Source organism: Heteronotia binoei, chromosome 9, assembly GCF_032191835.1.
Source record: "Heteronotia binoei isolate CCM8104 ecotype False Entrance Well chromosome 9, APGP_CSIRO_Hbin_v1, whole genome shotgun sequence".
Taxonomy (NCBI): Eukaryota; Metazoa; Chordata; class Lepidosauria; order Squamata; family Gekkonidae; genus Heteronotia; species Heteronotia binoei.
This window is the reverse complement of record NC_083231.1, coordinates 32,482,499-32,498,681: the sequence shown is the minus strand read 5'-3', so window position 1 is coordinate 32,498,681 and position 16,183 is coordinate 32,482,499. Positions and strand designations below refer to the sequence as shown.

The 16,183-nt window shown below is 40.4% G+C and overlaps 1 protein-coding gene across 2 annotated transcripts in view; it reads left to right on the top strand.

Annotated features, from left to right (window-relative positions):
• Positions 1 to 16,183, top strand: part of MTUS1 (microtubule associated scaffold protein 1) — a 149,888-nt gene that overhangs the window by 95,468 nt on the left and 38,237 nt on the right. For both annotated transcript variants that reach the window (XM_060246416.1, XM_060246417.1), the window contains one exon: positions 9,458 to 9,675. In XM_060246416.1, the coding sequence (XP_060102399.1) occupies positions 9,458 to 9,675 (218 nt within the window). The remainder of the gene's footprint in view (positions 1 to 9,457; positions 9,676 to 16,183) is intronic.

Here is a 16,183-nt window from a genome sequence, read left to right as displayed (position 1 = left end):
CACGTTGAAATAACTACTGATCTCCAAATGTATTTAGGATTGAGTTATTGGTTGTCTGTACAAAAGTGTTATGGGCCTTAATATTCTCACGTGGTGAAAATACAGTGAATTTGTCCCTCCAAAAAATTCACTGAGTAAAAAATGCGATTTATGTAATAGAAGAGCATGTCTGTAATCTATTGAAGTCATTGCATAGAACTTTATAGTAGAAAAGAGCCGTGGATTTATGAGGCAGGGTGATCCCAGTTGTACACTGCAGCTTCTATTGGTATTCCTTCTCTGTTAATTTACAGGTTACTGCTGCTCAGAGACAGTCAGGATTTCTATCCTTCCAGGGCTTTAATTTTGAAAACCAAGCATTTTTAGTATGGCTTGGTGAAATTCTGTCCAGCTTTATCTCTAAACCTTGCTCAGGATGAGGCGAAATTGCTTGAGTGGCTGCTTAATGTATTTATATGATCTGAGGATTCTTGACTGACACTTCAGACCCTAGAGAAAGAAGAATTTAAACCAGATGTATGAGAAGTATGCAAGAAAAGGGAAGGCAACTGCATGAGGTGACTCAAAAGGCACTATTGAGAATGGCACATGAAGCTACCTAGGTCATTTGTCTGGCAAAGTCATTAGGCAGCAGTTCTGCAAGGTTCATGCTTATTATCTGAACATTTAATTGGAGATGCCAGAGATTGAATGTGGAAACGTCTATATGCAAAGCAGATGCTCTGTCACCTGGCCATGTCCCACCCCAAAGATTCTTGAGAGATGCAATTTCTGGACACTGCTAACCTGGTGCTCTTGATATTATGGCATGTTAGGCTGTAAAAAGAGACACTAGTATTTTGGGTAAAACAGATTAATTCTGCAGTAAGATGAAATACAGCTGTGACTTTTGGTCTCCACCTTCTGCGCTGTTCATATGGTGTTTTCAGCAGCATATTGAATCTTAATTTGAAACTGAGTGTCCCCATCTTAAATAACTGCATGTGGAAAGAAAATATTTTGATCTTCATTTTTTTTGTATGCCATACTTCTTCATGGGAAATAAAAGACTGAAATAGAAGAGGTTGAGCATTAGCACATACAAAAAGAAGCAGATCTTGAACAGTGCCATGCTTATGTGTAATCTGTTAGAAAAGCTTACCCTCCTTATGATGAGGCACTCACAGGAGGCAGTCAAATGTATTTATTCAACGAAAACTCAAGTATCTTACATGAGATAGGTATTTACAGGAAGTGTGGGACTCCGAGATCTCAGTCCTGTCAGTCCGGATACAAACTATGGTCTATTTGATTGGCTTCTTTTCAGAGAGATGAAATTCATGGATCAAAAAGTCAGGGCAATTCTTTGCTCATCAAATTTTATAATAGCAAACCAGCCTCCCTAGTTCTACATATTGTTTTGCATTACAGCATAAGAGTGCAAACACTGACTTAGATACCACAAACACCCACTGCATTTGTTCATCAGAAGTCATTAACAAAGATAAGCTTCACAGGATTCCAGAAATTTATGTACCTGAAGGGGAATGTCTTCACTGCAAGGCCCATTTGTTTCATTGTTCTGATTTCTGACTGCCTTGTTCTTGCCCTCGCTAATCAGTGGCTTCATAGGATTGCTCAGTGGCACTTCTGGTTTCATAGATTACATCTATAATAATAATACCCCTATGGTGGCGGCCAAATAGAGCTCTCCCATTGGCTTACTGGTGCATTCCATGCTCTTGACAGATAACTGGCCCATCACAGCTCACAACATCTCTGGCCTCCTATTGACTGACTCCCCTGTCCCCGCCTACTGCAGGTCCAGAAATGTTGAACAAACCACCAAAATGGTCTTACCTCAGAGACAGCCATATCTCCAATTCTTCTCTGTATCCTCTCTGTTCACCAGCCTCATGAAACCAGCAACAATTTCTGTCACCCCAGCAGTGGCCCCCACACATGGTCTCCCAACACATGCAGCCTCTGAAGGCTGCAGAAATAGCCAGGGAACTGCCGCTGCCATAATGCAACTAGGCGGCAAGGCCTGGCCCTGCTGGGAGTGTTTCTGTCACTCTCCCTCCCCTCATCCTTGCCACTAGCCAGAGGCTGTTGCTAGGCAACCAACTTCTGTCAGTAAAGGGAGAGCCCTCAGGTGAATAGAATGGCATAGTCCAGGGGTGGCCAGTGGTAGCTCTCCAGATGTTTTTTGCCTACAACTCCCATCAGCCCTAGCCAGCATGGCCAATGGCTGCGGCTGATGGGAGTTGTAGGCAAAAAACATCTGGAGAGCTACCGTTGGCCACCCCTATCATAATCCAAACTTCAGGTCAGTTCTTCAGGATGGGGAGAGTTCTATTGTATGGAGTTTAGTTGTGATTCCAGGAGACCTTCAGACTCCACCTGGAGGTTGGCTACTCTAGGCCTGGCAGCACACTCTGGATGACTTGATGCCATCTGACTGGCATGACTTAACTAGGCCTGGCTGCTCCTGTTCAGCAACAGCCTGCCTAGGTTGGGGAATTCCTAGAGATTTGACGGTGGAGCCTGGAGATCATGGGTTTGAAGAGGGATGGGATGTCAGACAGGTACAATGCCGTAGACTCCACCCTCCAAGGTAGCCATTTCCTTCTGGGGAACCAGTGTTCCCAATCAGCAGGTGAGGGCTGGAGATCACTCAGAATTACAACTGCTCTCCAGATGGCAGAGATCAGCTCCCCTGGAGGTGGGGAAGGGATGAATGCCTTCACTTGGGTGGGTGGGAAACACAACAAGGGTGGGGGATACTTGCCCAGAGCCTCTTTCTAGAGCCCGTTGTATTTCCCTTCACAATGGGCTTTATTCCTAGTTGTCTATGAAAACAAAAGCAAAATGGGGAATTTGGTCAGCACTTGGTTCTCTTCTGAATACTGAAATAATTGCAATTAAGTGCGAAGGGATCATCAAACTGCTGTTTACTTGAAAATAATTTAAGTGTTGGCACTTTTTTGCATTTACTAACTACTGTAATTATCTCAGACTCTCTCATGCTAATAATTTGTGTTGGCATGTTTCCGTGAGCATTTCTGGAATAACGTTCGTAGTAACTGTGCAAGATCTGTCCTATACTTTAGAATTACTCCCTGACTGTCATAAATCATTCATTTACTGATTCAGAGTATGTCCCACTCGAAGCATGCATACAGCCAATCTTGCCATTAGACACAAACACCCAACCAGTCTAAAATATATACTTCCTTTTCCATGTCAATTTTCTGCCATTGTACTAAACAGTCTTAATAACTGTATATGAGATCAAATGGGGATATATTTTATTGACTAATTTATTTTCTCTTTCTCCCATATTATGCCAGTCTTATAACTAATCCTGACAGGCTTTTTTAGATCTGAAGATCAGGATTTAAGTTTTAGTTTATTAGAACTGATTTAGGCCCCTGACTGCAGGGACACAGAATCTTATAGACTATAACATGATTCAGTGTTTGGCTTCCTGAAGTTTTACAATGCACCCACGTGTGCCTGTCTAAAATAATAAAATGGTGTGATCAGGAGATAAGTTTACAAAGTGATCTTTACAATACTTGTTAATATTTGTTTTTAAAGTTTTGTTTCCGAAGTACCTTCTGCTGTTAGTTCAAATATTTTGTAATTGAAGAATTAAATTCTTTCTGTAATTAACCTGTAGAATGACATTTTTAAAGTGTTGCTCGTCTGTGTTCATGTGCTCAGCAGACAGCTTTAAACAGAACTCCCACACAAGTTTTACTCTTGAAGTAATTGCTATTCCCACACCTTGGTCACATCCTGTTTGTTGCAACCTTAGCCTCCCTGAATCAGCTATGATTTGAATTAATAGGTGTGCCAAATAAGGTATGCCATATAAGAGAAATATCTTCCATAACTAAAGTTATAGGGCATCAAACTTGTCAAGTTATTCCTGAATTTACAATCTTAACAGAACAAAAAAGGAACCCCTGTAAAAGCCTGCATAGGGGATTTTGGCAGATTCCATTCCCCTCCATCTAGTTGTTTAATATTATGTAACCTTTATTTGCCCAAAATAATTTCTAGGTTAGGTTGCCTGAAAACTGGAAAACTGAGCAGTTAAACAGAGATGGAAGCAGATGGCCTTAAATTGCCTAGACTTCAAACATGGCACTGTTCCCTTCTCTGGCGTACAATGATGCATCTTAATGTGGTTTTCTTCATATAGTGATTACAATACTGTTGCATTTGAAAACATAAGCCTGTTTCACCTGAAATGACAGATATGCTTCAGCATGTTCACAAGGTGTGTCTTGGGGTGGGGGTGGGGGCTCTGTAGCTTACAGAACAGGTGGTAGGCATTCACTAGGGGAGCTCTTGTTTTGTTGTGCTCCATAGTGTATTTCTACAATGTGTCTAAAAGCCTACATGTTCCCTTTCAAACATTATGGTGTTCAGTATGAACATATGGTAGGTATTCTAAAAATGTCTTATGCCTTATAGCGTGAAGTGATCTTAAAGTACACTTTTTCCTTTATGCACTCTGACCATATGGTACACATGAAGATGCTGAAGTCTTTGACAGTAAACTTTGTCAGTGTGCAGTCTACAACTGTACAATGAATTTTAGAGAGCGCATCAAATTTAATTGGAGGATGTAGATGAATAATTCTAATGCTTCAGAAAACATAGTTTTGTTCACTTGAGATGCTCCTTTGCTATCCTCTTGATGCTTCGGGGTTTTTTTTAGTAGAAATCTTCTTTTAAAAAATAATTTCATTTTTGTTTACCTGGCAATACTTGTAGTATGGCAGAAGCAGCCCATAAATTAATGGGACAGACATAACTACTTTCTCCATGTGATGCTGCAATTGAGCATTGTTTTTAGATAATGAGGTAACTGGGAAACAAGCTGTCTTCCAGTTATTTGTGGGTTGCTCCCAGCATGTAGATGGATTTTTCTTTTTACTTGGAAGAGTGAATTCTTCTGAACTATCACATGTTGCTGAAAGAAGACAAACAGGTATTCAAAGAGAAAACACCCATATGTTCTTTTGACTGACACGTGGATATAATGACTATGGGAGGATCTGTGGGTGACATCCTACATAAATGTAGTAAAGGACGACGAGTTTGGGTGTGGCCATTGCAGACATCCTTTTATGTTTGGTATCTTTTTGCTGAAGCCCGCAGTTAACTTCAGAGGACGGTAAGATGTGCTTTGAGTCTATAAAGCTCACTTATTCATCTGGGAACATACCTAATGAAAAAACATGTCTGTCTACACATTTTCTCAAGAAATAACCTTCTGCTTGCAAGATATGGAAGTTGGGAAGTAAGGAACTGTCAGTTGTAACTTCACAGTGATGGAGAGCTTAGGTGTCATCCTAGGAACATTGGATGCAAACCAACAAATGATAGGTGCTGAACAGAGAGAATTTTACAGCATGGAAGAATCCAAAGAAGAAACTGGGGCAGTTTTGGATTTACAGAAGTTCCAGAAAGAGATTAAAGAGGATCTTGCATCAGAGATCAAATCCAGCCAGCTGGAAATGAAGTGTGTGCTTCAGGAAATCAAGGCAGCTTGGGTGGAAATGGAATTGCGCTTGAGCACCCAAGCCAATCTGGTAACACTGCTAAAGGAAGTGAGCCACAGTTTGTCTAACATTAAAGCGTTTCAGAACGTGCCAAAGAGCCATTGGAACTATGTTGCAGGAGATGGGGAAGAGCAGGCATTTCAGTACTTGGATGAGAAAGCTGGAAGTATTCACAAGTGGGAGTGTAATGGTGTCAGTGAGGGGGATAAAAAGAACACGAGCGTGGATATTGGTAAGACAAAAATTGCTTGGTATATATTGCTTACAGACTTCTGAAATGAAAGGTTAAAACTTTTCCTCCTCTGGAGTTTGGAAGGAAGCCTCTTACACTGAATGGTTTTGAAACAGCACAGTAATTTTATAATTTAGCTGGCTTTCTTTACTTGACTTGGATTATTTTTTTCCCCTCGGAAGTTTAAAAAAAATGGCATACTGAGATATATGGTAATCCTGTGAATGAGGTGTTTGTCTCTGAGGTGGTCAGGATAAAGTGAAGGTTAGATCCTAAAGCATCTCACAGGGGAAGCTTAATTTGTTGAAGCAATACATATGAGGCTGTTAGATGCCGTAGACAAGCATGTCTGGGAACTGACAGGTATTAAGCATGCTCTCCTGTGTTGCCAAGAGGGTGTGGTTTTATATTTGAAATACACCCAACAGAGTGGAATAGCACTCACTTTGGAATATTGCCAAATCTGGTAAACTGCAAATAGAGAGGAACTGGATCTTCCCATCCTTATTAACAAAGAACTTAAGAGCAGTGGAGGTGACATCATAATCCTTTACAGTTGATTCTGGCTTTAATGAGTCTTGATTCATCCTGCTGTGCTGCTATTTTGTTCTAAATAGATCTCTAGAAGGCAGGTCCTTAGCTGAATCACCTAAACAAGAGCTGATAATGAAGTAAAATGAGAAAACTCATGTTTTCCTCAAGGCCAATTTAAAATTTACTGAACAAGAACATTGCACCCTGGTGCAAGAATAATGAATTCAGATGCAAGGTTTTGTGTTCCTTTTGGGGTGGTGAGGCTCATTTAACAATACACCAACCGATGGTGTTTTCAGAGGGTGGCTGTGTTGGTCTGCAGTAGAACAGCTAGATCCAAGTCCATTAGCACCTTGGGTATAAACTTTCAAGAGTCAAACCTCCCTTCATCAAATCCTGTCAGTCTCTCAGTTGCTACTGGACTAGAATCTAGCTGTTCCAATTGGTAAGAAACTCTTAATTGCAAATTCATGTATTGGTTTTGTGACTGTTGAGAGCCAGTTTGGTTGTAGTGGTTAAGTGTGCTGACTCTGACCTGAAAGAACTGTGTTTCCCCACTTCTTCACTTGCAGCTGCTGGAATGGTCTTGGGTCAGCCATAGCTCTTGCAGAATTGTTTTTGAAAGGGCAGCTTCTGTGACAGGTCTCTCATCCCCACCTACCTCACAGAGTGCCTGTTGTGGGGGAGGGAGGTAAAGGAGATTGTAAGCCACTCTGAGATTCAAAGTGAAGAGCGAGGTATAAATCCAATATCATCATCTTCTTCGTCATCATCTTCCTTTACAAGTAGTAATTTTATGTCTTCAGAGCAACATACGAAAACGTAATATCTTCAAGGCAACACATGAAATTGTAATAGTTCAGATACCAACTTATAGTGGGTTATTTCTCAATAAATACCTCAATAAAATTGCATAGTAATGCTAAATTATTCTGTGACGATAGAGTGCTCAGTTGTTTTGACGAAGTTCAGTACCACATATTCTGCATCTGTTTGTCCACAATTCACATACAGGTCTGACTCCTGGCTCAGTAAAGTTTTGATATACTTCAGCCATGTGCCTTCTTAGTTCATTCATTTGTGAACTAGGCAAAAGTTCATTCCAAAGTAAATGAAGCTGATTTCTAAGTTTCCGGAACATTTTTGGTAGCTTTTTGGCACAGATATATGATTACTGTTACAGAAATTAATTCTGGCAATCTTAACTATAAAATAGCATAAAGAGCCACACTACATTCTCCAGCTGCTCCAGATGTGATATAATTTGTTAAGTTTTTCTTGACCTAGGTTGAACAGTTTTATGTTCATTAGGGTAACTAAATCTTCCAAGATTAGTCCGGATGTATTTGGAATGAGCAGAGAATTTGGAATGTTCCTCAGAATGAGCAGCTCAGATTTTAAAGTAGCTCAAAGGCGCCCAGGATTAGCCACTTAAAAACAGAGAGATTCATTTATAGTGATGGGCTTATTGGGTATCAGCCAAGTTAACACTGTTTAATCTAGTGCTGGCCAGGGAAATATATTGGTGGGTTTGAGGTGCTGCTTGCATTGCTTAATCCTATTCTGTATGAATGCACCACTAGTCCTAGAGTATCCAAAGATTTACTGTTTTTTAAAAATATATAGCTACTATATTTCTTAGGGTGGGTTATATACTTATCACAAGCTTTTGTTCTTCATCCTTTGTCCATAGATGATATTTACTTTTTCTTCCAAGTACGTTGAGCTATATAATTATTAAGGGAAGCCAGCATAGTATATTCTAAGGGTCATTCTTGCTCTGAGAGCTCAAATTAAAGGGATATTTTTGTTAAATCTGATGAGTTGACATAGGAACTTCTCTCTCAAGCTATTCAAATATCTTATCTTACTGCAGTAGATGATATGCATTTAGCGAGTAGTCAACAGTATTTAACTTGAAGGAACTATACAAGTAAGAATGTAGTCTTACAGTGCTCTTTGTAAAATTTGGGAGACATCTGTCTGAAACTTCAAGACAGTCCTTTCATGCTTGTGATCCGGTAATGTTGTTTGCTAAAGTGCTGTTGGGAATTCATCCTTGGACAAATAGAACAATACTGAGTATGTCTGACTCCAAAAATTAAATTTTCAGAGCAGAAAACCACTGAACTTTTTTGAAATTTCCAGCACATCTGCTTATGTGTCATACTCTCCTATGACTAGCCCAGTTAAATAAATGACAGATAAGTACTTTAAATGTGTATATGTAGTTATGACAGATAAGTATTTAATAGATTATGGTTAGCAGCGTCTATGATCATTGATGGTGCTAAAAGCTTCTCCCATCTTTGATATGAATTGCTAACATTTACAAGTGTTAATGAACTGGTTAAAACTTATGACAGTTAAGGTACTAGAATTGCAGGAAGTAACCCTGTAGCCTTTCTGGCTCCATCTTAGTAATTATCTTTTCACATCTTGACTTATAATGGTTAAGCAATATATTGTTCAATTGACTTGGGAAGCCCTTTAATTTTGGCCTGTGTATTGCGATACAAAGCTTTAGTAACTTGGCAACAGGAGTCTAACAATAAACAATTGGCTAAATCTAACTGGAAGGTCTGAAAGAAAGAAATGAAGGTTAGATTTGTGAAAATGTTAAGAACACAAAGTATGCTGACTTGTTGATGTTGAAAACACAAATGTTGAAGACACAAAATATGCTGAATTGTAACATGCATAGAAATGTTACACTAGTTATGCCAATTAAAATACAATGAATACAAAATGGATTATGTCACCTTCTGCATTCAAAGTTGCAATACCAGAAGAGTTGCAATACTGTTGAACTCCAATACTGTTGGTAACTGTGCTGAAATGGGAAAAGTATATGAGAATAGGAGACGTTGTTATTCAATAAATGGATAAACTTCAGCTCATTGACTATAAAATCATGGGTGAAATCCAATGCTTCACTGAAAGCCAGTCTAGCATACAAATCCAATTAAATAATTTTCTTAGTCAGAAATTTAGTGTGCTGCTTGCTCTTTTAAAAACATTGTTCATTGACTAGCAGAGTTTGGACAATGGAAGATTTGATGTGATTCTTACTCATTTATAGCTTCAGAGTTGATGTAATAAAAATAGTGTTCTTGTCTTGCTTTTGCAGTTGACAAGGGGAAGCAAAGGAGTCCTAAGAACTCATGCATACAGACCCGCAGTTCTGCTGAAGTACATTCTACAGAAACAAAAACACACGAGTTGACGCAATACAAAAGAAAATGTGAACACCAAAGTGGAATTATCCAACAACTGAAGAAATGCTTGGCAAGCAGTAACAGGAAATTTGAAGCATTAACTCTGGTGATCCAACACTTGCAGTCTGAGGTAAAATTACTCAAGTGTTCTTTAATTTCTTTGTTTTTGCATATTTCCATCTGTTAAAACTAAACCACTGAAAAGTGTCTGCATGCAGAGAGAACTATTTGCATGTTTACAGTCATTTGTGCAGTTAAGTAAAGATATAAATTTGTATTCAGAAAGTGTTTGGACAAGCACCCCTTGCTGTGCAGAGAAATGGTTTTAAATTGAGAAACGGTGCAGTAATTGAAACTACTAGAGAAGAGGCCAGCTTTGAGCTATTCCACTCTAAAGAAAGATCTTGTGTTTAAATAATGGCAAGTCTTCCAGTTTAGATGTTCACTTCTGTGTTCCATATGGTGACAGGAGAAGAGTGGGGAGGATGTGTGAGGTTAAGGACTACTACTGACTTGCACTGTGTGGGGGAAGATAATGAATAAGATGGTGAAGGCAAGTCTGAACAGATTAGCTTGCATCTGTTTTACTGCAAGGTCCATCATAGTATATTTTTGTCCCAATGAGAATCCAAAGTGGCTCACGTTATTTCCACCCTTCTATTTCATCCTCACAACAATCCTGTGAGGTAGTAAGCTTCTGTGTCGGGAGTGAGGATGAGAAGCAAAGAGGTGAGGCTTACAGTGCATTAAGCTTGTATTAAAACACACTTCAAGGTCCCTCACTGTATAATATCAAATGATTAATTGGTTGACTGACATAGTGAAAGTATAGCTGCCTTCTGCAAGCAGAAATCAGTGTTACCAAGTTCTTCCATTTGGGCACTTTTAACTCTGTATATATTTGATGTCTTTGGTTATCCACTGCTTGTGAATTTCAAATGCCCAGAGAGGAGATGACATCTATGGGGGGCAAAACCATAACCTCGGAAGAAGCAGTACTTTATCAAATGCATCCCCTTTGGAACAGGTGTGGATGGGGATAGCTGTTCAGAGCTGCAAGTCATAAGCCCTGCTTTTAGATTTTGCATTGTGAATCCTACTCCTCCCCATTACCAATAAAATTGAAATTAAAGTTGAAACAGAACAAAGGTAGTGTAGTGCTAAAACCAGTGATCTAAACTGTTGGTATTGGAAAAACTGGGTCTAAAGAGTCACAGGGAAAGGTGGAACAGCTTGCAAATCTTGCCCTCCAGAATTCTCTGAGTTCGATGAGGATTAAGCAGGCTGATTTGGGCCATTTCCATGCATGTAATTTGCCCCGTTTTGATGCCATTGTGAGGTGAGTTTTTTCTTGGTTCCCTGTAGCATTGCAGTGCATTTATTTACCTCCTATAGTTTCCTCACCTTTCTCTCAACCTTTTAAAAAGCTGTTTTGCTCCAAAGTTTGGGAAAGATTGCAGCAAAAGGCTGTGTGGGCAAGACAGTTCATATTTTTCCAGTTCCACCCCCTCCCTTCTTGGCAGCCATTTTCCCCACAGTAACCATTTTCTTCCCTGCCATCAGGGGGCAGTTTTGTTTTTTTCTGATTGGCAACTGAGTATCATATTGCTATAACTGTATAACTATAATATGTGTAATGGGTTCTCTGAGGTTCCCTTTTAAAAAAAATTCCCAGCAACATTTCTGAGGGAGGTATGTATAGAGAAAAGAAAAAAGGGATTAGGCACTTTCAATTTTAAAATGTGTTGGGGCCAAGCTGGTCTGTCCCTGACCCCAACGTTTCACCCTCCAGCTCCTCAGGCTCAGAAACCCTGATGTGAAGGGAGGTGGTTGCATTCACCAGGAGACTCCACTTCCAGGGTCCTTTGTTGCTCTGTTGGATTGCCCCAGACCTGAGAGCTGTGTTGGGGTTCATCTCATTCTGGGCTGTCCTTGGAGGTCTCCCTTTGAATCCCACATCCCTTCGAATTGGTGCTCCCTTCCCTTCATCCCCAAAGCAGAATGTCCATTGGGTGGTTGTTCCTAGTGCCCGCCTCCTTCATGTTCTGTCTGCACCCTCCTACTCAGCCTCACTCCTGGCTTGGGCATCTCCCCAACACCGGCACATGCGTCCCATGGCCACTTCGGGGCTGTTGGCACACTCTAAAAGGCCCTAGTTGTAGGGGAAGAGGGACAGAGAATGGTTGCTGCTGGAGTGGGGAAATTCTGCCACCTGTAGGCCCTGTTGCTGTGGCTGTATTGGTAGCCACAGCAGAAACAGAAGAACTATACATGGCTGTCCCCCTATGGAAAACACCATCTTCTCTTTCCTTCCCCCTTTTTCTTTAACTGATATTCAGCTGCTCTCAGTGTTCCATCTACGGTAATTGAGAGTGCTCAGCCCTTATTGGGCTGGAGGATTTTTGTCCTTAGGTTTTCCCTTTTGTAAATTAATGAAGGATGAAGTCATTTTTTCCTCCATACCTTGATTACATAGAAACTCTCATTTTGTGTATTCATGGTTTGGTTTTGCGACTTTTGTTATGGACACAGGAATGCAGACAGTTTATTATTTAATATTCAAAGACGAACTTTATAAATGAAAGTGTAAAAATCAGAGTTGCTTTTGCATGTTTCAGGCAGAAGAGGAAAGCAGGGGAGTGAAAAGCTGTTTGAAAAGCAGTTGTAATACCTGTATATGTAGCTCAGATCAAAGCGAAAAATTATGGTCCTTTGTGGTAGACCAAAGTATATAATCTACATAATCTATTTTTAGGTGTTAATTACTGTTAATTTGGGGCGTATGCCTGGTCCAGCAGGATGTCTAATGCTATGAAATGAAATTAATAGATACCCTAAAAGCCAGATTTAATATAAAAGACTTAAGTAAGTGCTGGATCATTCAGAGTCTGTCTCTCTCTGAATGAAAGAAAAATATGGTCGTTTTTGAGCTGTTTGTTTCTTTGCCCTTGGTTCTCCCAGACATTTTTGTAGGCCCTTTGCTTTCTCCTTATTCTAGTCCCTACCTTTTTTGCATATTGCATCCTCTACTCTACAGATGCACATCTAACTCTGAGCCTTATTTCCATAATGGGAGTGTCCATGCAAAATGAACAGATTTTGCTCTGTTTTTGAACCATTTATAGTCTTCCGAATTTTCCACTCAATTTTTTATGCTTATGGTCTAGTGTTCTGTTCATGATCCTTGTATCTCTTGCTCGTTATACATGACGGTCATTGCCCCAACACAGTTATATATGTATGATGTTCCCTTTGATAAGTGAGCACATTGCTGTTGCTCACCCAGTTTCCCGTATGTGAAATGGAAATTGCCTTGTCCCTTATTGCTTGTGTAGGGATGTGACAGACTGTAAATTACTGTGTGAAATGTGGAAGCTTAGAGGTGATATTTTTAAGAGTTTAAATTAAAGGTGTTATTTTCCCAGTGAATTCTATGTGTTGGTGAGAAAGTACCCTAAAGCCAAATTCCATGAAATCTATTAAAGGCAGTGACATTATGGCCATTGCAAAGAGTCCTGGTTTGTCAGTGGCCTGGGGAGTCATCCCAGCCTGGGGGTCACCCCATGCCAGGCCAAAGAGAGGGGAGGACACAAGATGGAGGCATGGGAAAGGAAGAAGAGGAGACTGGATTTTATAGCCCATCCTTCACTTGGAGTCTCAGAGCAGCTTACAATCTTTCACTTCCCCTCCCCACAACAGCTACACTGTGAGGTAGGTGGGGCTGAGAGAGATCAAGAACTGCTCTTGAGAGAACAACTGTTTCAAGGACTATCACTGACACAAGGTCACTCAGCAAATGCATGTGAAGGAGTGGGGAATCAAACCCGGTTCTCCCAGATTAGAGTCTGTGCATTTAACCACCACCAAACTGGCTCTCCACAGGACAGCTCACCACAATGAGCACCTGTTTGGCCCACCCCATCTTCCAGATGGGGATAAAGATGGGGATACACTTGCCTGGCTCTACTGGAGCAAGGGATGGGACAGGCCTCCTCAGCCATCTGGTGAGGGATAGGCCTGCTTGGACACACACAGACTGGTTGAGCAGGCTGTCTGTTTCTCTTTTGCAGGAGAGGGGGGCTGAGGCAGAACTGAGGATAGGGCCAAGGTGGGCCATTCTACCCCACCCCCGCATTTTCCCTAATTAAAAGATTTTTAGTATAAAGGTAAAGGTAGTCCCCTGTGCAAGCACAAGTCATTTCCAACTCTGGGGTGACATCGGATCATAACGTTTTCATGGCAGACTTTTTATGGGATGGTATGCCATTGCCTTCCCCAGTCATCTACACTTTCCCCCCGGCAAGCTGGGTATTCGTTTTACTGACCTCAGAAGGATAGAAGGCTGAGTCAACTTTGAGCCAGCTACCTGAACCCAGCTTCTGCTGGGATCGAACTCAGGTCATGAGCAGAGAGCTTGGATTGCAATACTGCAGCTTTACTACTCTACGCCATGAGCCTATTGATTTTTTTTTTTGTATAGTAGACAGCTGTTGCCCAACACATTTATTTTTGCTAAATTAACAAAGAAGACAAAGGACAAAATCATAATTGTGGGATAATATACAAATGACCATCTGGGCTGTTCTTGGATGAATCAAGAAAAATGAAAAAATGATGTTGAAGGCAGGGATTTTAGTAGTTTCCACAGTGTGATTTCTACCGTCTTGGTAGGGAAAAATCAAGGTAAGGGTCATTAAACTGCACTTACAAGGCGTATTAGAAGTCTTCATGATAAAATAAGAAGAACTTGTATCTTCTGTGTTGATGTTTTTCTTTGTGGTTATTTTGTTAATAATCTTGCTGATTTCTAGGAGTGCTCCCTCCATTAATCTAAGCAGAACCACCTAATACCTTTTATTAGGACAATTAAGAAGTACCAAGCAACATGCAGTCTTTTCAGCTGTCCAGAACTAATCTCAGGCTGGAGGTTTTTAAAAATTGCATGGGTAGATGGCATGTTTAGAGTGTGCTCTGAAGACCTTGTCTTGCTAGCAATCTCATGTGAATTGCAGAACAGGTTTACAGACTGGGAATGGTGCTGATGACAGGTTGTCTGGTTTTTGTATTTTCAGTGGAATGGCTACATATTTTGCTGTTTGTTCCCAGAAGGCCAAAGTGTTTAACAACGCTTTGAGAGCATGTTCTGAAACATTCTTCCTTATCTTTAAAACATCTAGCCTGGGGTTGCCAAACTTGCTTAACGTAAGAGCCACATAGATGTTTGAAAGCCGCAAGACATGAACAAATATTACAGACATCTTTATTAAAGCTCTTAATACTTTAGGGTTTGTAGAATCTTTCGGGCTCAAGTACCGTGTTCTACTGGAGAAAGTTGAGAACGAAACGTCTGGAAGGAAAACTTTCTCCAGTAGAACACGGCACTTCAGCCCGAAAGATTCTACAAACCCTAATGATGTTACCAGCCGTGAAAACCTGAAATCTTAATACTTTCTTTGCACACAAAGATAAAATACATATGTATTCACTTTAAACATGACCATGCTAAGAGGAGACTTTTTAAAAAACAAAAGCTGGGAATAACAGTTCCCTTAAAACCAACATAGGGAAAAGTCAGGGAATTATTTTTTGGCACAAGTGGAAATACATATGCATCATCTAAATGATGTTTGCATCATTATGCATCACTCTTTGCCTTGACACCAAGGTTAGTAAATACAGCTCCGACAAGAATTATGGGACTATGAAGGAACCCTGCACCACCTTCTTTAATCTGTCCCTCCTTAAAGTGGCTCCCTCAGCTCTTGCACTCTCTTTCCCTGCTCTCTAAGTCTTCAGGCAGCCTCTGTGGTGGAGGAGAAGAACTTGCAAGACTGCCTATTTTCCCCCTCCACCCAATTCACACATGGTGGAAATATTTGCCCATCTATGGGGTCAGCACTCAGAAGTTGACCAAGGTCCAAATGTTAAGCATCTTTACATGAGAAGCCTGCATTAAGTTCTTCCTTAACCTCTGGGAGCCATGAAATATGTCTGAAAGAGCCATGTGTGACTCCCGAGCTGCAATTTGGCCACCCCTGATCTAGCCTCATGAACAGAACTGTAATTTTGGTTGGTGTCAAAAAAGGCATTCCATGGCTTCTGCTTTTGGATTTTACTTTGGATCATTTGCATCCCTTTTCTTCAGTAATGGGTTCAAAACTGCTGGCCATTTTAGCTCTGTAGTTTGCTAATTGAAGTTATTTTGATTGTATTTATTTTGCAATTGAATATGCATCACTTTGAGCCATTTTAGAAGAGATTTGATTAAACTGGGGGGGGGGGGGCGAAATCTGAAGCTTTGCCTCTGAATATATGAAATGCTTGGCAAGTTACTTCAGTGTCCTCCAAGTAAACTATGGCTCTTCATCATAAATTACTTGCAGCTATTAATTTATTACATATCTCATTGATCTGTTAATGCTTAACATGTTCCAGCTATAGCAGTTTTACTTATTTATACATAAGAGGTTACAGTTTGACAGAATAACTCTTCTATCATTGTGCCTTTTAAATGTAAACTTGGCTTACATTTTGCAATGTGTTTTTTCATATTTTGGTGCATGAGAAAGATATTTCAGTGGTGGGGCACACAAAGTTCAAAGGCCTGTTGGAAATGCTGAAGATTAACGTTCTTTGTG